The sequence below is a fragment of the Eretmochelys imbricata genome, chromosome 6, assembly GCF_965152235.1.
Source record: "Eretmochelys imbricata isolate rEreImb1 chromosome 6, rEreImb1.hap1, whole genome shotgun sequence".
Taxonomy (NCBI): domain Eukaryota; kingdom Metazoa; phylum Chordata; order Testudines; family Cheloniidae; genus Eretmochelys; species Eretmochelys imbricata.
In genome coordinates, this window is record NC_135577.1 from 68,713,028 (window position 1) to 68,737,537 (window position 24,510).

Consider the following 24,510-nt stretch of genomic DNA (forward strand, 5'->3'; position numbering starts at 1 on the left):
TATGGATGAACTGACTCCCATAAAGGATACATTAAAAGGATAAATAGAAGCCAGGAGTTGAGTTTCCAGTCTTCTCTTCCTAGGCTCTTGGTAATTTAAGATGGCTTCTTTAAGGCCAAGTAACAGTAGTTGGAACATGAAGATAGCAGGTAAGTGGTTGTGATGTTTCCCCAGTTCGTAAATACATTCTAAACCTTTAAATTATGCTTTTTTTTTTTTTTTGAAGGGGCATTTTTAATAGCAAATAACATTTTAAAAAGTATTTTGTGTGATAAGGCCACTTATTATTACTTCTAATAACTGTTTTATAAGTACTCTTGTAACTGGGATATCAGGGCAAATTATGTACAATTACTGGTCTTTCCTGCACTTCATCTTAACTTTATGCTGGAATCACTAGCCAGTTCAGACTTCTCAGAAAGCATTGTGCAGACTCAAACTTGGGGCATTGCATTTAAACCCTGAACTTGGTTTTAATATCTCACAACACTGGTTAGAGAAAATGCTACACAGCTACTTAGTATACGAATTATATATATTAGTTTGCTAGAATAAGGATTTTAAACAGTACTTTGAAATACTTCTAAATGACTTGTAAATAAAGCTATTAGACAGCTTTGCTATCTGTAATCTTGTCTATAAAGACTTTCTATAGCAGTCTGTTTTTGCTACTTATGCAAAAGGTACCCCTGGAACAAATATGAATAATAACCTGCGTCACAACTGTAAAGGCTGCAGGGCATTGGCACTCCTTTTTTTGATGTGTGTGCATGTGTACGCACTCTGTCTTCCATTCAGAATCTTTTCCAGAGCTGAACTTGTGATTAACTGTGGGACCTAAGGTTTAATGCTTGTCCATGAGTTCTCAGACACTAAAATGAAAACGTAGTCGCTCCACAGTAAAAACAGTTATGCCTTTCCAGCATATAAAAGAAAACTCTAGTGCATGATATCCTTTCAGCAGCAGTTCAGTCTTGTGCTGATGGATGATTCTCTTGCCTCCCTTTCCCTATCTGATAGGAATTCTTGCTTGTAGCCGAAACATTACCTGTTTTGAAACACCACACACAAATTAATTCATCCCTTGGATTTCTGTAGCACACACACTCTGTAGGGTACTATCCTAAGCCACGCTTAGTCAAATAAGGAATCTACTAACCCTCATCTGTTGAGTTGTGCTCTTTTCTCTCACGTTGATCTAGAATCTCAATTTGAAACAATTTATCAGATAACTAAATGTGATTTCTATAGGCTTTAAGGATAATAAAAGCTCTTCTCACAGCTCTCCCTGTAGGCCCACACATCGTTTTTATTAAAGATTTCCATGGTGGCTTAAGGCTGGCATAAACACTTACCTGTAGCTAAAATGTTACAGGCTTTCAGATCTGCCCTGACAGTAGTCACATTCCTGGCCTATCTTCCATCCTTGACTCAAGTTTAATGGGAACTCTCATTAGCTGCTCTAGATATAATATTTCCCTTATCTGCCCACAAGCCCTCAATGGCTCTACCCCAGAGTCAAAGGCATGTTAAAATATGTAGAACTGTCTTAATGGTCACTTATATACTGGCTTCAAGCAGCTCCTGGGAGCTTTCAGAAAATACTGCAGTGTCCCACTCTCCGTTCTGCCCCTCTGGTCACCTGGGGTTCAATACATAGCCCTGCTAAAGGCAGTGCAGGTCCATGCAAATGCAGGGTTCTGCCTACGTGGAACAATTTGCAAGGTTAAGACCCAGCTGTGTTCCCTACTCTGCTCTCTGCACATGTGTAGACACATAAATAATTTCAGCAAATCCCACCCTTCTACCCCACTGAAGTTCTCCCTTTCTTAATTAAAAAATAAAATAAAATGCTGCAATATGAAAGCATATGGGTTACACAATGACACTTCCTACAGGATAGCTATTTATCACTGTGTTGGAGGCACATAAAATGTGCATGTATTGGCGTGACAAATACATACTTTTCTTGTATTCTTGATTTTTTTACATGCGTATTTGTATGTCTGAAATGCCTCTTAATTTTTCAGATGCATACTTCCACTGGAGGAGGGTTTTGTGACTGTGGGGATACAGAGGCATGGAAGACTGGACCACTTTGTGCTAACCATGAGCCTGGAGCAGAAAGCACTACAAAAGCGGTAAAAATAATACATAAAGAAAATCAGAGATGAATATTGTCTGTAAAGCTTCAGGCTTTGTAACATGCTCCCTACCTGTCTAGAAGAGTTACCATTTGCTCTGCGAGGGGCAGGGTAGAGAGGAATGATGGCAGTATGTTTTTCTGCATCTGTGATGATGAAAAAATGTGCTCAGGATCAGGCTGCTGGCTTTTAAAAGGGTAGACTAAAATTTGAGTTTGCTGAATGATCTTTTCTAAATGTTAAAGGACAAGTTTCAATACACTACATTCAAGAAAAACACTCTAGACAATTTTTTGCATCTTGTCTGTCGCTAGTATTTACAACATAATATAAGGCATGCACATGTAAAATTCAGTATCCTTGGGTTGGGGTGAGGGGGGAACCAACCCAAACCCCTCAAAAACCAGAACTTGCAATCAAAAGGTGCTACACAAACTTTTAGACATCTGAGTCTGGGAAACGGAGCCCAGAAAAGCAGATGCTTCAAACCAAACAGTGGCTAAAGAGAGGTTGTTCTGCTCCTCCAGGCTTTCTCAGGGCGTTGACTGCTCATTGTTGCCTTCCAGCTCCAAATGCCCTGCAGAGCTCCCTGGTCCCTAGTATCCCCTGTCCCATGCTCCCAAGGGTAGCTTGCTTCCTACCTTCAAATGCATGTTGTAAATAGTAATAACATTTTTGAAAAGCTTTAAGATCGTTAAATTTGGGTATACATGTCTGTAACTTAAGGGTAAAATCCTTTTCAGGAACATCATAGGGATTAAAAATACCTGACTACTAGCCAAGAAAATCAGTTAGTTTTTAAACTTAAAATCCAAACACACATTTTCGATACTTTCAAATATTTGCATTTCTTAAGTTTTAACCTAAACTTTGCTTTTTGTGACTTTCTAACAGTTCTTCTGGGTGTTTTTTTTTTTTTTAATTTTTGCACTTTAAATTAATGTTAGGCACTCTGTACCTTAATTCCATCTTCATGCAGTTCTTGTAACTGAATACGATATAATATCATTTACTTATTGCCTTTCATCGTCAAGCTTTCCAGCTGTCTCTGCTAACTGATATTTACTGTACAAATTGTTGCAGAGGTGAAATATAGCCACTTCTGAGGTGAAATGTAGCAGTTGTTTCATAAACATTGTGAAGTTAGCATAGGAAGTTAAGAATATTTTGTACAATTGATTACAGGATTGGATTCACAGGTATTTTTCCGGCTTATGCAGTTAATTCTTAATTAACCACAAGCTTTATGGTAACAGTTCTCACCATTTCCCTGAAAGAAAAGAGAGGAACCAAGCTGCCATTGCAGGGAGGGGGGGAGAGAACAGGCCGAACACATCCTCCGTTTCATTCCCTGTAAGTTTGTAATGGGGAGAGAGGAAAAAGATCTTGTCCTTTCTGGGTTTGGGTGTTTTCTTTTTTTGTCCCTTTTTAGGAGCCCAGAGAAACCATTAATTTACCAGGAGTTTTTTGGTATCTATTAGAGCGAGATATGGAGAGAGGTGCTCTATCTGCATACTTTCCTCACCTGAATGAGGGAGGGTGGAGGAAGACAAGGGGAAGTCTTTTCATTACAGGGTTGATTGCCTTTTGTTTGGAATATCCTTGTCTATAGCAGCCTGTTTTTATCCTTTACCAAAGGTCTGTGCTTGGTACGATTTACCCCTTCAGATGCCATACTGTAACTGAAATTTAGCTCAACACAACAGTGCTTCTATGAAGCCCAATTCACAAAGCTTCTGCCTGACACTTATCCTTTCTCCTCCAAATTTAAGAACATTAGTAGTATAGTTGGAGTAGGAAAAAAATTAAGCCCAGATATTTAAGACCTCTAATACCCAGGATCTGTAAGAACCTGACTTCAAATCATCACATGGGTGCAGAGAAAGATATTTATAAAATCATCTGTAGACATTTTAGTTGGCAGCCTTGACTTGGAATTCCTCTTCTAAAGCTCATCAGGACAGGAAAAGTCTCTAGGAACTGTGGAAGCCATTGGTCATTTCACTTCATTACTTGTTTCATTTCTGTTCCAGGTTTCCCACCACATGCACACTGTAGTTTTGATTTCTTTTTTTTATGCCACCTAGAAGCTTATGGGCTACGTGAAACTGCATGCTGCTTTAGGAAGTTTCCAAAGTCATGGTTCTTGACAATATCTAACTATATCACCAATATGTTATACCCACTTCTATCAAACCATATACTATTCCATGTGAATGGAATCTGGATTTGAGATCTTGGTTTTGGTAATTCTCTTTTCTCCCCATTTTCTTTCCCTTTCTCCCCATACAACATATATATTCTGAGATTTGCAAGCAGTTTAGTGCAACCATAAAATTAATGGAAAATGCATCCAGATACACTGGACTGCCTTGAAAATATCAACCGCTGTGTCTAGGTCACAAATCTCTGAAGTTTCTCCATTTACATCTCTAAACATGGATACCAGTATAAGAAGCCATTCCATATATTCAAAAGATGTAGTATTCCCTTATTATTTACGTCCCGCATATTCAATCCCTTCTTTTCACAGGGAAGGGTGACAGTGAAAGAGATCTGTGGCTGATGGCTGTATCTGTATGTTTGGTTACCTAGTGATTCATGAAAGGAAGACTTACAGACATTTTGGGAGAATATGCAAACAGACTGAAAGGATGAGACATCAGGGATTGCAGTTCAGGCCTGGATTTGTCATCTATGAACATCTTCATATGAGTCAGAAGCAATGTTGCCATCCTTTTTACTTTTGTAACCTAAGTTTCCTAACCCATTTAATGAAGCTTTTCACAGCCTGTGCTTAGATCAGAGAAGTTTACATGTTTTTCTGTATCTTATTTTCTTAATTAGTATCTTTAAAAATGCACCTATATCGTGTTTGATTTGGTGGATAAAACTGTTGTTGGATTATTTCTGAGAAATTTTGCAGGTAGTGATAGCAAGGAATTGAAAAGTGGTGTGTTTCACTTTTCCCCAATGTCACAAAGAGGCTTCAGTGGGGCTGTGTTCTTATACAAAAGATATCTTTCTGGTTGTGCAGTTCTCATTCATTCTCCTCAGCTTCATTAGTCTTGCTCCCTTTAGTGTAAAGTGAATATACCAGAGTGTATTGTAGGGCAATATATTTACCATTATGCCTGAGGTCAATATACCTTTCTAATGACACACACACAACTGTAATATGATTTCAGCCTTGCTTTGCATATAATCAAATTCAGTACTTTTATTGTTTCTTTAAATTATATTTATATGGCAAGGATTTTTTTCTGGAAAGGATATAATAATCAGCTGCTATATTACCAAGTTTTTTTCTCCGTTTTAGTATATCTATATTACATATTGATATCTTGTCCTATCTTCTTATAGAATTCTGAATGCCAGTTAAATGAAGAACTAATGGCACAAGCAAAGAAGATGTTCCCGTCGGTATTAAAATACATTGTAGATATGACTATCTGGGAAGAAGAGAAGGAGTTGCCTCCTGTGCTCATGACCAGGTGAGAGATATTGCCAATGATTTCTAAGTATTGGAACTGCCATTCAGGTTTTTTGCTACCCTATATAAACTTCCTAACACCCAGATCTCTAAATAGAACTATAACATTCCTGGACTATAATCTCTATAAAGGTACAACACTTCAGGGAACGTTTTGCATATGTTAGTGTCCAATTAACCACAATAGAAATTGTTCAAAAATCCTCCTCCTCCAAGATGGAAAGAGACCATTCATTTGATTGGTGACGAGAGCCGAATGGGATCCTTAAGTGCCAGCGGGAGAGGAGAAACAGCTACAGGATTAGCAGAGTACGTAAATACCTTGTTTCAGAGTAGCAGCCGTGTTAGTCTGTATTTGCAAAAAGAAAAGGAGTACTTGTGGCACCTTAGAGACTAACCAGTTTATTTGAGCATGAGCTTTTGTGAGCTACAGCTCACTTTGTCGGATGCATCCGATGAAGTGAGCTGTAGCTCACGAAAGCTAATGCTCAAATAAATTGGTTAGTCTCTAAGGTGCCACAAGTCCTCCTTTTCTTTTTTCATAAATACCTGGTTGTACTTGAGCTGGTTTAGTGTCCTAAGTAGACAGCTTGGGTGAGGTAGGATGGGGGAGGGGAGGGCCTTTTTTGCTTGGTTTTCATTACATGGTGTGAAAACCACTTGAGTCTTATCCATATACTAACACTAGCGCTTGCACTGGTATCAGCACCACAGTGTAGCTGCACAGTTTCTGGAAGCACTTACAAAACTTCCTAGGCCTATAGGAGAATGACAGTTTACCGTGCCCTTTAAATCTGTTGACAGTTCTCAAAACTTCACTGGACTGACCTCCAGTTTGAGCTAGGTGTGACAGTGAAGACCCAATTCCTAAATTCCTGAGTGGCATTAACATAAAAATATTGACCTTCTAGTTATCAACTGCAAGGAAAACTAGCATGTAAAAACTTTCCTTTGGGATGGAAGTGTAGTTAGTCTTAAATTTCCAAAACTTGTTAAAGTACTTTGTATCACCAAGAAGATCATGATGCCCCTCTTGTAATCAGTGGTCAGTGCATAGTTATCATGCTCTGTTCTTGTCTCAGTGAGAGGTGGAACTGCTTGCCTTTTTTCAGAACCTGAAGTTGATGAACTCAGTTTTCCCCTAGCATTTATTTGGATATATTTGTCACTTTCTCCCAGGAGTTTGCAAGTGATTTGTAGCCAATATCTGGATAGGAGATGGTTTTTATTTTCTCTTTGCTCATCTAATGAAATAACTGGCTTATCCCCAGTAGAGAGAAGACAGACCACTACTACTGTGTCCTTTTCAATGATGAACATCATTCTTATGACCATGTCATCTACAGTCTCCAGAGAGCGCTTGGTTGTGAGCTCGGGGAAGCCCAGTTGCACACTACTGCCATAGATAAAGAGGTCAGTGCACTGCGTGTGAAATAGAAATTCTCTTTTTAAGGATTATACGCTGGTTCTCTATATTCTCTCTCGTTCTCTGATCGTAGTAACTGTAGCTGTGATGTTGGAGCTTGGAAAGAGACAATGACGGTTAATGCAACCTAATTGTTAATTGGTAGTTGCATGGAATATGAATGCTATTAAAGAAGGTGATCTGGTTTTCATATCATGCTTATTTGTTGTTGAAGACACAAACCAGGGAGAGGAGAAGCAACTGATTTCTTAGCTGAGGTTGATCCACTTTCATCTATTGTCTAACACTGCCAACTTTCTTTAACTTTGTTATAAAGGTTAGTTTTATCTTATCTGATTTGCACTTCTTGGATGAGAAAACGACACATTTCAGACATATCACTAAAATAAAAATATATTGGTTTGCCTATCCAATAGTAGGTTACATTGTGCAAACACTTTTATAATTTTTCTGGTTCAGTTTCTGTCCTGTAATAATCTTTAAAGTTGTGATGCAAGTTATTAAAACCAGGGAAATTCCATGGTGAAGCTGATGTTGACCGTTCCACTTTTTGTTTCTCAGAACAACATTAAACATTCCTAATTATCTGTTCAAAAATTACTTGGGGGCATTCTGTATGCATCACAAAATTATGAAGTGTGCACATGTACGTATGCAAAGATTTTATACATATGGACGGACATATCCTTTATTAAAATTGGAAGAATTTTTAAAAACTTGCTTTTGACCATTAGTGCTGTTTACTTTCAATATTTGTCTTGGTTTGGACTATGAAAAAATTAGTTTATTTTTGTCTAGTCTCACTTTCAGCTTCTCATGTGCTCGGACAATGCTACATTGCTTGGGCTACATACGCTACAGAAGGCTGTTTTCCAAAAATAGTTCCATAGTAACTTTAAAAAAAGGTAATATTTGTGTTTTCAGGGGTATATAAATGGTTATTTCTAATAATAAAACCTAAATTTTAGGTCTAACTTGACTTGAGTATGCTTTTACAATGCAGTGGAAATTGTGGTGTTCGCTACACAAAATGTACCACAAAATGTACTTTGCTTTAATGGCAGTATGTTTACAGGAAGCTATTGCTTTCTCTTCATCTCTTCTCAAATTCTGCAATGTGGAAGGGCCATGTTAAAGGCCACACTTGTATTTTCTTTTCTTTGGAATTTGGGACCAGACAGTTCTTGTCAACGTTGTTCCAGACTCCATTAAGCGTGCTGTTGCATGTTGCTCTGAACATTCCCACTATCTGATCCTCAGAACTAGGAAATCACTTGATAGGCAAAGGTTGAAAGAAAAGAGTTCAGGAAGAGTCCACTTTCTGCTAGGATGAAAACTGACACTGCTTCTGGATGGGAGTATTTTGCAGAAGTCCAGTTCTTCCATTTTGTCGCACCAATTTGTTCCTCTTACATGATGATGCGAATGTGTTGTTTTTAACTTGCTGTTTTAATTTAATTCAAATTGGTAGGGTTATCCAGAGATTGTTTGTTTGTACCAAGTGGATTACTATCTCAGAATTCCTGGAGCACTATATTAAATGGACTCTAGGCACCACACAGAAGATGGGCCAAAAATCAGACCCTTTGTCCAAATTTATGCAATTTTAATATTCTTTTACTGAGAAGTTATAAGGTAATAAAGCAGTGACAAAGTTCACACTTGAATCCCGTATTCTTGTATTAAACCCTAACAAAGGCCTCATTTTTAGGTCAAGTTACCATCAGTTGAATCCTGAGATGTTTTAATTGATTTTATTACCCTTTTTCCTACATCATAAGGTAACTGACCTTTCTAACTATATGAATGTTGTTTTGTTACCTTCAAGAGGACTATATGGTTGTAAGGCCAGAAATAAACAAATGCCTCTTAGTGTCCCCACACATGCCAAACTGTTCCTTCTCCTGCTCTCTTCATTTAAATTTCTGTTTAACACTTTGAGTAAGCCTGCATTAAACTAAAACACTATAACATCAGAAATGAGATGTGACACACCAAAAGGTCTCAAAATATAATTAATATCAAAATAGAGGTTTCAAGTCATCTCCTAGTAAGTGACATAGAAATCTACATAAACTATGCTACATTCAGTTTTTCTGTGTCAATGCAGGCAATGACTCCTTGCTAAAAGGATCAAGATTCCACTTAAAGAAGCTATAGCTGGCAAAGTGAGACCATAAACCTCAGTGTGTCTAAATACACATCTCAAATTGCTTTTGGAAATTTTATTACCTTTGAGCAAACTAAACAATGGTTCCAACACAACCGTTAATGCACCTCTTAGCAATGTACAAAGGAATACATTAATTTAAGTAATCACCTCACAAAATACCCCAATTCAGAAGATTAAGAAAAGTAAACATTCGGTTTTTTAGCCATTTGGAGAACAATAGAATTTTAAGGCCAAATTGAATGACATCTCTATTAAAGCTAGAGGTGTTCAAACAAAGATTTTTTGTAATAGAGTAGGTATTTCTGGAAATATACTGTAGTTGGATAAATTCATATACATGAAGATATTTTTAATAACAGGTTTTGGTGGATACAATCATAGTGTATGCTTATATTAGTAAATCTAGAAATGTATAAAGATTAAGTGTAGCAATTGTAAAATTGTATTTAGAAGATATTATTAGAAGTAGGACTCTTGTTGTGTTTGCAGTTGTTTTGAAGTATCTAAGACCATGCTTAAAATAGCTAGAGTATTGTAACCATTTGGAATTCAAATATTGATTTTATAAGAAGTCTGGAAGTTGTTTACAATAAAAATCAAATTGGGGAAAATTCTTCCTACCCTTAAGAGGAGATACACTTAATTTTTAATTTGAAGAGAGTTTAAGAAGAAAAGAATAAAGCTTCTAGAAGGTAATTACCAAGTTACAACGAACTATGAGAGAAATTTTATTCTGTTAAATGTTTCAGGGATAGAGGTCTACTTGAGCCTAATTAGTAAACCAGACCTGAATCCATCCAACCTGACGTGAGAAGTTCCAGTTGTTTTCCAACCCAACCCATCCTGAATCCAGCACCTGTAGTCAGGTTTCATTGGGTCTGGTCTTGTTGCAGGGCTCTATTCCAGAAGTCACAACAGAAATTGAGCCAAAAGACAGTTCGGTTAGTGTATGCTCTAATTAAACAATGCTAAACAAAGATAAAATTAGGGAATTTGAAGGAGAGGCTGGAAACCCTTGGAAAGGTGACTTTTCTGAAGCTTGGATGCTATCTGCTGGATGGGAGGAAACATGTGATGTCACTGGATCTGTCAGGTCTTACTACTTGCAACCAGATCTGCATACATCCCAAAATCTTGGACTGCCCAATCAAAAGATGTCTGAAGCAATAAACTGCTCCCTTTTTGGAGTTGGGCTAGTCCCCCAAACAACAGAATGAAGAGAACTCATAAAAGTGTTGCAAAATCTCAGTTCGTTGTTCTCTCTCCACTTAAGAGATCCAGCTCTCTTCACCTTGGAGATCGTGTTCATTGCAAGTCCTGAGGTTTTGAATGCTGAGTGTCCAGATTCTGAACCAAGAAGAGCCCTCCTATTCATGTAAGCAGTGTTCAATGACTTTGCTCTCTAAAGAGAGAGTTTTAGTTAAAAGAAAGTCCTTTTTCCTGAGAAGAACCTGGGTTTTGGGACTTTGAACTTTTAAAGTCCCAAATATAAGGAGCCTTAGGGAAGAAAGCTGTCCTGAAGATGAAAGATATCAAGAAGAAATAGTCAGCACACCAGAAGGCTCCCTGGATGACAGAAAGCATAGAAAGATTTAAGAATAAGTATTTACTGCTGAGATTCCATAGGGAATTTCTGGGCTTTGAAGGAAGCCAGAAATTGGCCTTGGAGAGCAAAAATACTGCCTTTCTAGAATCCAGTACTTCCTTGTAGTTTAGATTCTGGTTCCATAAATCTGGACCATTGTTCTGGATCCTTGAATTGACATTCCAAAATAATAAACCCTGTTAAGATGTCCTTATTCCAAATAAATACCAAGAAAGATTATAGTAGAAGTAGGGAAGAAATAAAACTTTAAACTAGCCTTAAGATTTGAAATCTTCTACAGTAATCATGGTTGGATGTAACTTAATGCCTTGTAACAACATGTGCCTAAATTCAGTTGTTTGCTCCTCACCTAGAGGACACTGTAATTGTGAGGAAATTATATTTGCACTTTTTATGTTAAGCTGGTAATAGTTAGATCAGCCTTATTAAAGTTATTTTGCTGTTGCTTAAAGAACTAGCCTTGAGCTTATAGCTGTTTTTACCGTGTATTTCAAGTATCTGGAATTGAACTGTAGATTGTTAGATCTGTGAAAATACATTGTCTTGTTACCTTATTTAAACTCAGTTCCTAATTGTAAGTGCTACTGAGAACTAGTAACATAGTTTAAAATACTGTTCTGCTCTGTGCTGTGTCTTACTCACTCACCCCCTTGTAGCTGTGCTGTGGTTGCGTGTGTGAATGAGTTATTTGCCAGTGAAAGAAGCATCCTCAGATTTCTCTCCCTTCTAACATTACATTGTGAGTAAGAGAAACTATCTTTCTAACTTCAAAAACTCACTTCAAGCCTCATTGCTGTATGTTGTAAATTCAAGAATATTTTTATGGTGGCTTTAATTTTATGTTTCTAACCACAGAATTATCTGATGTGTTAATACCAGTGGTGAGCTGGAGCTGGTTTGCACCGGTTCACATGAACTGGTTGTTAAATTTTGAAGCCGGTTTAGAACTGGTAGTTAAAGGGGTGGGCAAACTCTGGCCCATGGGCCACAGTCGGCCCGCAGGACCATCCTGTCTGGCCTGCCTGAGCTCTCGGCTGGGGAGGCTCCCCTGAAAATCCCTTTTTAATTTAACTCATTCGGCGGTGCTCCGGGTCTCCGGTGGCACTTCGGCAGTGGGTCCTTCACTCGCTCTGGGTCTTCGGCGACGGGTCCTTCAGTGCCGCTGAAGACCCGGAGCGACTGAAGGACCTGCTGCTGAAGTGCCACTGAAGACCCAGAGCGAGTGAAGGAACCGGTTCTTCAGCTTTTGGCAGCTCATCACTGGTTAATACCTTTATACTTTAAACTACTTTCATCTTTGTGTGTGGTAACTTAAATTGTTGCAGGTTTATCTTTGTTTATTCCAATTACTAGGAGCACTGCGCTCCTTAATTATTTTTTTTGTATATCAGTCTTGCTAGTGTTTATACTTAAGAACATAAGAATGGCCATACTGGGTCAGACCAGTGAACTGTCTAGCCCAGTATCCTGTCTTCTGACAATGGCCGGTGCCAGATGCTTCAGAAGGAATGAAAGAACAGGGGAATTATCAAGTTGTGACAAAGTTCCTGCTCTACCTTGGTGGGTCTTGTGCTTATTGGTCGATTTGCTCGCCTTGGAGCTTCACGGCCGGCCTCAGCTTGGCCATTTTTCTGAACCCACAGTCCAGGTCGACGACTCCTGTGTCTGACCAGGAGTTTGGGAGGATTTGGGGGGAACCCAGGCCCGCCCTCTACTCCGGGTTCCAGCCCAGGGCCCTGTGGAATGCAGCTGTCTAGAGTGCCTTCTGGAACTGCTGTGTGACAGCTACAACACCCTGGGCTACTTCCCCATGGCATCCTCCCAACACCTTGTTTATCCTCACAATAGGACCTTCCTCCTGGTGTCTGATAATGCTTGTACATCTTAGTCCTCCAACAGTCCGCATTCTCACTCTCAGCTCCTAGTGCCTCTTGCTCCCAGCTCGTCACACGCACACCACAAACTGAAGTGAGCTCCTTTTTAAAACCCAGGTGCCCTGATTAACCTGCCTTAATTGATTCTAGCAGCTTCTTGATTGGCTGCAGGTGTTCTAATCAGCCTGTCTGTCTTAGTTGTCTCCAGAAGGTTCCTGATTGTTCTGGAACCTTCCCTGTTACCTTACCCAGGAAAAAGGGACCTACTTAACCTGGGGCTAATATATCTGCCTTCTATTACTCTCCTGTAGCCATCTGGCCCGACCCTGTCACAAAGTGTTCCATCCCCTGTTGTCCAGTCCCATCTTCTGGCAGTTAGAAGTTTAGGGACACTCAGAGCATGGGGCTGCATCTATTTCTTTTTTGAACCCAGTTATACTTTTGGCCTTCGCAGTATCACATGTAAACGAGTTCCACAACTTGACTGTGTGTTGTGTGAAGTAGTACTTCCTTATGTTTGTTTTATACCTGCTGCCTTTTAATTTCATTGGGTGACACCTAGTTCTTGTATTATGTGAAGGGGTAAATAACACTTTCTTATTCTCTTATTCACTTTCTCCACACCATTCAAGGTTTTATAGACTTCTATCATATTCTCCCTCAGTGGTCTCTTTTCCAAGATGAACAGTCCCAGTCTTAATCTCTACTCATATGGAAACTGTGCCATACCCCCCTAACCATTTTGGTTGCCCTTCTCTGTACTTTTTCCAGTTGTAATATATCTTTTTTTTTTTTTTTTTTTTTTTTTTTTTTGAGATGAGGCGACCAGAACTGCATGCAGTATTCAAGGTGTTGGCGTACCATCGATTTATATAGTGGCATTATGCTATTTTCCGTCTTCTCTATCCCTTTCCTAATGGTCCCTAACATTTGTTAACTTTTTTGCCTGCCACTGCACCTTGAGCAGATGTTTTCAGAGAACTATCCATGATGATCCTAATCTTTCTTCAGTGGTAACAGCTAATTTATATCCCATCATTTTGTATATCTAGTTGGGGTTATATTTTCAAGTGTGCATTACTTTGCATGATAAACATTGAATTTCATCTGCCATTTTGTTGTCCCATCTCCCAGTTATGTGAGAACTCTTTGTAATTCTCCTCAGTCAGCTTTGGATTTAACTGTCTTGAGTGATTTTGTATTGTCCTCAAATTTTGCTACCTCGCTGTTCACCCCTTTTTTTAGATCATTAGTGAATATTGTGAATAGCACAAGTCATTGTACAGATCCTTGGGAGACACTGCATTTACCTCTTTCCATTATGAAAACTGTCCATTTGTTCCTACCCTTTATTTCCTTTTACTCTGTTGCTGGTCCATGAGAGGACCTTCCCTCTTATCTCATTGCTGTTTAGTTCGCTTAAGAGCCTTTGGTGAGAGACCTTGTCAAAGGCTTTCAGAAAGTCCAACTGCACTATATCTACTGGATCACTTGTCCATACACTAGTTGACTCCCTCAAAGAATTTGAATAGATTGGTGAGGCATGATTTCCCTTTACAAAAGCCAAGTTGATTCTTCCCCAACATAGTTGCTGAACTGACTAGAGGGGATGCCATTTTAGATTTGGTTTTGGTGAGTAGTGAGGATCTCATAGAAGAAATGGTTGTAGGGGATCATCTTGGTTCAAGTGATCATGAGTTAAATCAGTTCAAACTGAAGGGAAGGATTAACAAAAATAAATCTGCAACTAGGGTTTTTGATTTCAAAAGGGCTGACTTTCAAAAATTAAGGAAATTAGTTAGGGAAGTAGATTGGACTGAAGAACTTATGGATCTAAAGGCAGAGGAGGCCTGGGATTACTTTAAATCAAAGCTGCAGAAGCTATTGGAAACCTGCATCCCAAGAAAGGGGAAAAAATTCATAGGCAGGAGTTGTAGACCAAGCTGGATGAACAAGCCTCTCAGAGAGGTGATTAAGAAAAAGCAGAAAGCATACAGGGAGTGGAAGATGGGAGGGATCAGCAAGGAAAGCTACTTTATTGAGGTCAGAGCATGTAGGGATAAAGTGAGACAGGCTAAAAGTCAAGTAGAGTTGGACCTTGCAAAGGGAATTAAAACCAATAGTAAAAGGTTCTATAGCCATATAAATAAGAAGAAAACAAAGAAAAAAGAGGTGGGACCACTAAACACTGAGGATGGAGTAGAGGTCAAGGATAATCTAGGCATGGCCCAATATCTAAACAGATACTTTGCCTCAGTCTTTAATAAGGCTAAAGAGGATCTTAGGGATAATGGTACATGACAAATGGGAATGAGGATATGGAGGTAGATATTACCCATACCTGAGGCAGAAGCAAAACTCAAACAGCTTAATGGGACTAAATTGGGGGGCCCAGATAATCTACATCCAAGAATATTAAAGGAATTGGCACCCGAAATTGGAAGCCCATTAGCAAGAATTTTTAATGAATGTGTAAACTCAGGGGTTGTACCGTATGATTGGAGAATTGCTAACATAGTTCCTATTTTTAAGAAAGTGGGGGGGGGGGGGGGAAAGTGATCTGGGTAACTACAGGCCTGTTAGTTTGACATCTGTAGTATGCAAGGTCTTGGAAAAAATTTTGAAGGAGAAAGTAGTTAAGGACATTGAAGTCAATGGTAAATGGGACAAAATACAACATGGTTTTACAAAAGATAGATCGTGCCAAACCAACCTGTTCTCCTTCTTTGAGAAAGTAACAGATTTATTAGACAAAGGAAACGCAGTGGCTCTAATTTACCTAGATTTCAGTAAGGCCTTTGATACTGTGCCACATGGGGAATTATTAGTTAAGTTGGAAAAGATGGGGATCAATATGAAAATTGAAAGGTGGATAAGGAATTGGTTAACAGGGAGACTACAGCGGGTCATACTGAAAGGTGAACTGTCAGGCTGGAGGGAGGTTACCAGTGGAGTTCCTCAAGGATCAGTTTTGGGACCAATCTTATTTAATCTTTTTATTAGTGACCTCGGCACAAAAAGTGGCAGTGTACTAATAAAGTTTGTGTACGATACAAAGCTGAGAGGTATTGCCAATTTAGAGAATGACCGGGATATCATACAGGAGGATCTGGATGACCTTGTAAACTGGAGTAATAGTAATAGGATGAAATTTAATAGTGAGAAGTATAAAGTTATGCATTTAGGGATTAATAAAAAGAATTTTAGTTATAAGCTGGGGACGCATCAATTAGAAGTAACGGAGGAGGACCTTGGAGTATTGGTTGATCATAGGATGACTATGAGCCGCCAATGTGATATGGCCGTGAAAAAAACTAATGCGGTCTTGGGATGCATTAGGCGAGGTATTTCCAGTAGAGATAAGGAGGTGTTAGTATCGTTATACAAGGCACTGATGAGACCTCACCTGGAATATTGTGTGCAGTTCTGGTCTCCCATGTTTAAGAAGGATGAATTCAAAGTGGAAGAGGTACAGAGAAGGGCTACTAGGATGATCCGAGGAATGGAAAACTTGCCTTGTGAAAGGAGACTCAAGGAGCTTGGCTTGTTTAGCCTAACTAAAAGAAGGTTGAGGGGAGATATGATTGCTCTCTATAAATATATCAGAGGGATAAATACTGGAGAGGGAGAGGAATTATTTAAGCTCAGTACCAATGTGCACACAAGAACAAATGGATATGAACTGGTCATCAGGAAGTTTAGACTTGAAATTAGATAAAGGTTTTTAACCATCAGAGGAGTGAAGTTTTGTAATAGCCTTCCAAGGGAAGCAGTGAGGGCAAAAGATCTATCTGGCTTTAAGATTAAACTCGATAAGTATATGGAGGAGATGGTATGATGGGATAACATGATTTTGGCAATTAATTGATCTTTAAATTATTCATGGTAAATAGGCCCAATGGCCTGTGATGGGTTGTTAGATGGGATGGGATCTGAGTTACTACAGAGAATTCTTTCCTGGGTATCTCTGGCTGGTGAATCTTGCCCATATGCTCAGGGTTTAGCTGATCGCCATATTTGGGGTCAGGAAGGAATTTTCCTCCTGGGCAGATTGGAAGAGGCCCTGGAGGTTTTTTACCTTCCTTTGTAGCATGGGGCACGGGTCACTTGCTGGAGGATTCTCTGCTCCTTGAAGTCTTTAAACCACGATTTGTGGACTTCAGTAGCTCAGACATAGGTGAGAGGTTTTTCGCAGGAGTGGGTGGGTGAGATTCTGTGGCCTGCGTTGTGCAGGAGGTCGGACTAGATGATCATAATGGTCCCCTTCTGACCTTAGTATCTATGAATCTATATTGTGTTCATCTCTGTGTGTGATAATTCTGTTCTTTACTATAGTTTCAACCGGTTTGCTCCCTGACCCTGTAATTGCCAGAATTGCCTCTGAAGACTTTAAAAAAAAAAAAAAAAAAAATTGTCATCACATTTGCCATCCTCCAGTCATCTGTGCAGAGGCTGATTTAACTGATAGGTTACATACCATTTAGTAGTTCCGCAGTCTCGTATCTGATTTCCTTCAGAACTCTTGGATGAAAACCATCTGGTTCTGCTGATTTATTAGTTTAATTTATCAGTTTGTTCCAAAACCTCCACTGCTGACACCTCAATGTGAGACAGTTCCTCAAATGCATCACCTAAAAAGAATGGCTCAGACATGGGAACCTTCCTCACATACTCAGTGTAGTCTGATGCATAGGATTCACCTGGGCCTTGTCTTCCTGAAGTGTTCCTTTAGCATCTTGATTATCCAGTGCCCCCATTGATTGTTTAGAGGCTTCCTGCTTCTGACTGACTTAAAAAAAAATTGCTCTTAGTTTCTGTGCTTTTTTTCTAGTTATTCTTCAAATTCTTTTTTGACCTGCCTAATTATACTTAACGTTTGGCAAGTCCAGTGTAAACGCTACTCTCTATGTCCCATATTAGTATTTTACTTAGGATACCTTTTTGTCTCTAACCACCTCTTTTAGTTTGTTGGTTAGCCATGGTGTGATTTTTTTGGTCCTCTTATTATTTTTTTAAATTATGGATTCACATTTTTTTTTCTTCCTCTGTTATGGTATTTTTAAATAGTTTCTGTGCAGCTCGCACGCATTTCTCTCCTGTGGCTTTTCTTTTTAATTTCTTTTTACCTCACTTCCTCATTTTTGTGTATTTTCCCCTTTCTGAAGTTAAATGCTACTGTGGTGGGTTTCTTTAGTATTGTCCCCTGCAAGGATGCTAAATTTGATTATATTATGGTTGCTATTACTGATGATTAAGCTATTCACCTCTTGTACAGTTCCTGTGCTCCACTCAGGACGAAGTCAGGAATTGCCTCTCCCCTTGTGGATTCCAGGATTAGCTGCTCCAAAAAGCAGTCATTAATTGTGCCTAGAAAATGTATCTTTGCATCCTGTCCTGAGGTGACATGTTGCCAGTCAATATGGGGTTAATTGAAATCCCCCCCTTTATTATTGGGTTTTCTGTTTTTGGAGTCTCACGTCTAACTCAGCTTTTCTAAACTTTTTGCCTTGTGTAAAATTGAGACCGCCACCTTACACAATACTTGGTTAGACTCTGTTACTATCTTTCACCATTTCCGTTTAGTCTATTAATTCAATCAAAACAGAGAGAACCCTACCTGTTCCTTCTTTGGGTGATTTATATCCCAGCTTGCATAGAAATAACAATTTCTAGCTAGACAGCTGTGTCTGAACACTGATTAATGGTGAGCTGTAATTGTCATATGACCTTGAATTCATTTAGTTAAATCCTTTGTTTAGTCCTAGAATTCTGATTTCTTAAGATAGAGTTGAGGAGAATTATTTGTTGTTTTACTAATCTTATTTAAGTTGTTATACTCAAGTACACTATCCTATTTATTTTTCCCAGTTTTATTCTTTTTCTTTAATAGTTTTATAACCTAATTTACTTTAATTGAATTTACCTTGGTTACTTTACACTTAATGTGTTTACTGAAATGTTAATGATGTTTAATCATTAGTCTCTCTCAGTAGGAGAGTAAGGGTATGTCTTCGATGCCAACGGTAAAGTGCTGCCATGTTAACATGGCTGTGTAGTTGTGGCACTAGCACTGTGCTCAGGGGTGTGTTTTTCAGCGCTGTAAAGTGGCAGTGTAGACAAGGCCTTAGGGTTTATCTACAGGAACAACTAGACCACGGCAAGCCGGGGTGTGAACCTGCCCTGCAGTAGTTGATCATGGCCTACGTTAACCGTTCATTGGAATGCAGCTCAAAACATTCTAACAAACTCAACAGATCAACAGAATGCATATGGATGTTAGACCACATTCACAGTAGTGTCAGGGTAGATTCACACCCCAGCTTGCCATGGTTTAGTTGCTCATGTAGAGAAGTTCAAATACCCATTGATATATTTAGTGCCTTGAGTAGATGACTGAATATAGCATGGTTGTTGATTCTTATAGCTTTGAGTTTTATTCTTCTATGATAGAAATTTTGCCAATATTTAATCAATTTTTGTTGTGATTTTTCTCTTACATTTTAGAATGACATAAGTAATTACAAGTTAATTTAAGTATTAATACTTTAATACTCATTTACCTTTTATTTTATATGCTTAACTCATTTGCCTATTCATTGCTGATTGAGTTGTGTATTAATATTCTCTTGTCACTTTATATACTTATTGATTTATTTTGTGTATTGATTTTTCTCTTTATTTTAGTTATTTAAATATTTTCTTAATTTTGAAGAAAATAATTGTTGATTATGAGGCGTCACCTAGTGCATTAAAAGAACCCCTGCTACTAAAATAATAGTCTCCTGAATAGTCTGTATCGATAATTCCATCTTTTGATTTTGGTTTCCCTGAACTAATTTCATGAGAAACAATTATTTATTAATTCCATCTATTTAATTGTTGTTTCTCCCACTTATCAACCCTAATTGAATTATTTTTGTTTAGTAATTTTTAGATAAAATTAATTGGCAGTCAGATACCTGTTTCCTCACCACACCTGCCTTGTGCTGCCTGCTTATTTTGAATAATATCACCTAGCAGGGACCTGGCCGAAGTGTCTTTTTTTTAAATTTAATTTAATTTAAATTATTCTTTTTTTTCAATATTTTATTAATTCATTTCTTATTTAATTCCTTGTTATTTAAACAGGGTCGTAGGGCTGTTAAAGAGGGACCTTATGTATCCTGTCAGGAAGCAAAGGAAGAAATCAAGGTAACTTCCTGAAATCTTTATTCCAGTCTTACAAATTTTGGTGTTCTTTGTATTTTTTTTTATTACCTTTTTTTGTTATTTGCAGTGATGATGTAGCCATGTTGGTCCCAGGATATTAGAGAGAATCTGTGTAAACTCAAAAGCTTGTCTCTTTCACCAACAGAATTTGGTCCGATTAAAATATATTACCTCGCTCAATTTGTCTGTCTATATTTTTGTTATGTAATCTTTATAACTTAATACATGCAGATTTTTTTATAATCTTTCTTTAAACCCCTTGAGATACAATTTATTCCACCATCTTTTGGTCAAGTTAGATACACATGTTAACACTGTCCTAAATCGGGAGTCAGCTGGTTTAGGTGTCTGAAGCAAAAATTTGCTTAAGTGAGAGGAGGGTTCGTGAACGGGTTAAGAAGATTAGAACTTCTGGGCCTTCTCTCCTTCAAACTTTATTTTCTTGTTTTTACCTGACTTGTAGAGGCACTCTGAGAATGTCTCCCAACGACCGCTTCATGTGGAGGTTCTGCATGCTGATGTTATGGCTCATCAGAAATTTGCTTTGCGTCTTGGTTCTTGGTTGAACAAACTTATGAGCTATTCAAGTAAGCATATAATTTACTTTGTTCCAGTAATGGGCTGCCAAAACTTTAGCAAGACGTACCCTCAAAAAATATCTCTTTAGGCAGCAATACATGTGATATTCCCTTGTTTAAAATACTCCCATTTTTCTCCCCTTAAAATAATCTGTTTCTCTCTTCTCTCTTGCAATAATATATCTATCTTTTCATCACTTCACCCCTCAAACTGTTATGGTGTGTTCCCCTCCTTTCCCCGCCTCCAGAATCTCATGTAGACTCTTTAGGTGGCTTTCCTGTCTGTGTGCTGATTCTTTGGGAACATTCCAAACCTAACTGACTAATTTTACATAAAGTGTGTGTGGAGAAGAGATCTTTAAAGTGTCTTGCTGCAGAAGCAGAAGCCAGCTGCTTGCTCCTTTCAGTCCTAATAATGTGTTTCTTTTCAAGATTCTTCAAAATGAAAATGGTTAGATTGTTTTTTGAAAACTCAGATTCTCCTCCCTGAGGCCCAAAGGCTGACTGTGTTAACAAGAGACTCTCAGGTCCACTCCAGACTCGTTATTTTTCCAAATTTAGAATGTTGCTTAGAAAATAAAACAACAAATCCATTCATAGGTCCCTTTCTCTTCTCAGAGAAGTGGGTGCTAGGTTTAGTCCTTATTAAACTGAATCAAATCACCACTGTTTTTGCTTCTTGATTGCAAAATTGCATTGCACATAAGAAACATCTAATATAAGGACTCATTTCCTAATTCTCTTTCACCAATGACTTTGTCTTTAGAAAAGTGGCTATCATACATTCATCCTACTTCTGCAAATAATTTGTTTATCAATAACTTTAAAGAAATATAAGATGACATTTTGGAATCTTACACAAAGCCTATGTAATCCAACTTCGTAAGAGTACCCTGTGTAGGGGCTGGAAGAGATCAAGTCACATCCCAAACTGGCCTGCCCACCTGTGTTCAGATCTGGTGTAGAATTTTCTGTGCAAGGCTCTCTTGACCCCCTTCCTAGTGAAATGTCAGTCCTCCACAACTCCCTAAATTTCTCTCGTAAGTAGGTAACTCTACTCTGTGGAAATTAGGGAAGTTATTCTGCAGAGCAACAAGGTATGCTGAGATCACACTTGTGTAGAAATATTAAGGTTAGTCAGTGATCTGTGATTTTGGTTTTTAAGATCAGAATCCAGAAGTAATTTCTGTATGAAATTATCTCTTAAACAGACTTGTATTTTGTTGGGTGGACCCGTTGATTATTCAATGACATTACACAAACTAATATACTTCTCTGTCTAGGTGACTTCCGCCAGATCTTCTGTCAAATATGCCTCAAAGAGGAAGCTGACTCTGAAAAGCCCTGCCTCATAAGCATGTTGATGCTTTGGGATGCAAAACTTCATAAAGGTGGGTGGGTGGGTAAGTTACTCTGAACTGAAGTTGCAATCCACTTTAATATATTTGTTAAATATGCTAAGTAAATAAATGCCCTAAAATGGAAGCCATAGTAGTATAAGTTAAGTCTTCAATGTAGTTCTTAATTCTAGGGCAGCTGAAGTTTAAGAATATGATTTGAGTTTTGTTAAGTGTTGGCCTCCTTATCCTTTCCTTTCAAATTTACATATTTTGGAGGATGTACTCTGGGAATGTAACATGACGATGAAAACCTGCTCTCAGTTTTCAAATGTAAAATGTTACAAAATAGAAGGTATGAAAACATTTCAGCTACAGTGACATAAGTATAATTGTTTATATATGTATCTATAATGGCTAAGTAAAGGACAAAGGGAAGACACACCTTCATTACTGAGAGTGGTAGGATATTCCATACAAAATAACCAGAGTAGAAAGTGTCTGAAGAGAATGATATGCCTGATTGGCATAAAAGATTTAAGAGCCCAGAAACTGTTCACAAATGGAGACGCAGCCCTGCAGAACTAGAACATTCCTCCTGTTTCCAAACTAAGTAAAACCACAAAATGTCAAAGAGGATGTGTTACCCTTAAGCAGCGAAGCTAAGAAAGCTTAACACGCATGACTTGGATGATTTAAAGAAACCTGTCTGCATACAATTCTTATACTGATTTAATTATCAGTTTAGAAACTAATATAGTTTGGTTGTAATCCTGTCATGTGGATGCAGTTACGCAGGTATATTGGTGCTCATAGCATGTTAGCTTATTTGTTTCTAAATTCTATATAGTGTAATTGCTACAAAAATTGAATGTGGACTGGTCTTAGATCTTTGCTCATTGGCTTTCAAAGAAAGCTAAAAGGAAGTTGAGCTCACTGTGTCCCAAGCGGGTGGGGGGAAACAGAGCCATGTTGGACAAGTGGATTCCTGTATCTACCAGAGTTCTGAAGCAGTTACCTAATGAATGTTGTTAAAATGAATAATAGGCTACTTGCCAGTGGGTTGATTATATGTGTATATGCATAACTGTCTTAATACTTCTAATGATATGGAGTTTCCTTCTCTTTCCACCTGCTCTTTTCCTGCACAAAAAGAAAATAGTGTTTAGTGGAGTAAGAGTAAAACAAATTTTATTATCTTCACAGGGGCAAGGAAGATCCTTCATGAACTTATTTTCAGCAGTTTTTTCATGGAAATGGAGTACAAAAAACTTTTTGCTATTGAATTTGTCAAGGTAACTAGATGTTCATATTTTCTTACATATTGTGGTTATAAATTTTAAACAAGTGATGTCCTCAGCAAAAAACGGGAGAGTAAAAATTATGGATGAAATCTTAAACTGATTTTCATTTCCTAACTCTTCTTGTTTGTGCTTCCATGCCCATGGAATTTTAACTTATAGTTAACAATATATTTTAATTTTTAAAATATATCAAGGAAGATATTTATGAGAGAGTGGAATGGTTACTCAGAGAATACATGGTATGTTTATGCCCTCTTTAAATGTACATTGACTTGATAACCCCATAAAACCGTCTGTTTATGGTGTTTTATAAATATTTTTCATGTTCACTAGCCTAATTTCAGAAAGTTTTTTTTTTTTTTTTTTTTTTTTCCACATCCGTACTGATATCAGTTTTAAGGTAACTTGCAGTTTGTACAGAAATGCAGCATAGGTGCTGTCCATCTGTAATTCAGGATTCTCAATAGAGTTTTGTCAAGGATTATTTAGATACACGTGTAACTTATTCATTATCACATTGTAGCAGTAAAGTTCTGTGGATACTTAGTCCAAAGCAGTTCTTCATGCTCCAACCTTGAAAGAAGTTGCTGAAGTGTCTGAGAAGCAATACTGTATCTACTTAAGGATATAAATTAGTATACAACAAAAACCAAAACATATAAAAAACTTGTAAGCTGTATTCACTAGTTGAGATGGGTGCTAGGCAATTTGGCCCAGAGAACCAACAATCTTTCTCTAATCTAAAATGAGGTGCAAGTTCAGCCATAACCTAATGGAATGGACGATAAAAGCCATAGACTTGCCATTCTGGTATTAAGTTTAGAACTATGGAGAATTGTTTTGATTTTAAACTAATGAACTTCCAACATGGAGTGCGTTAGCAACCCTCCTAGCTCAGCCAAAAAAGTATGAGACTTCAAGGTCCTTGCTTCAATCCCCGCTTTAGACATGTAGATGCTAATGTGCAACTGTGATGAGCACAGTGTGTATATATAGCTTTACTACATGCTGCTAGATTTCTGCTACCATTGAAGCAGTGGGTAAACTATCTGATTTTTTTTTCAAAAAGATAATGCAATATTTGAGAAATGAAACATGAAGCAAGGGCTAGCAGAACATTTCTTTGTTATGAGAGACAATCCATTTATATTACGAGTGAAAAATGTGAGTGACATTGTTCCTCTTTGGACTGGAAATGTAAGGGAAAGAATTATGCTGAATCCTTAGAGCTTTTGGTGGCAGCTCTTCAACAGAACAGTCCATATTCTGTTTTGTGGAGGGGATAAAGACCTATTTTATGATTCTTGTAATTTCAAGAGCTAAGAGACTGACTTTGTGTGTGTGTGTGTGTTTTATTTCCCTCATT

General features: G+C 38.0%; 1 protein-coding gene across 2 annotated transcripts in view; it reads left to right on the forward strand.

Annotated features, from left to right (window-relative positions):
- Positions 1–24,510, forward strand: part of UBR1 (ubiquitin protein ligase E3 component n-recognin 1) — a 145,754-nt gene that overhangs the window by 14,395 nt on the left and 106,849 nt on the right. The window contains exons 4-10 of one of the 2 annotated variants that reach the window (XM_077818803.1): positions 2,031–2,141; positions 5,508–5,638; positions 6,909–7,050; positions 19,845–19,907; positions 20,389–20,512; positions 21,787–21,894; positions 23,047–23,135. In XM_077818803.1, the coding sequence (XP_077674929.1) occupies positions 2,031–2,141; positions 5,508–5,638; positions 6,909–7,050; positions 19,845–19,907; positions 20,389–20,512; positions 21,787–21,894; positions 23,047–23,135 (768 nt within the window). The remainder of the gene's footprint in view (positions 1–2,030; positions 2,142–5,507; positions 5,639–6,908; positions 7,051–19,844; positions 19,908–20,388; positions 20,513–21,786; positions 21,895–23,046; positions 23,136–24,510) is intronic. The other variant, XM_077818804.1, reaches the window with a different exon arrangement.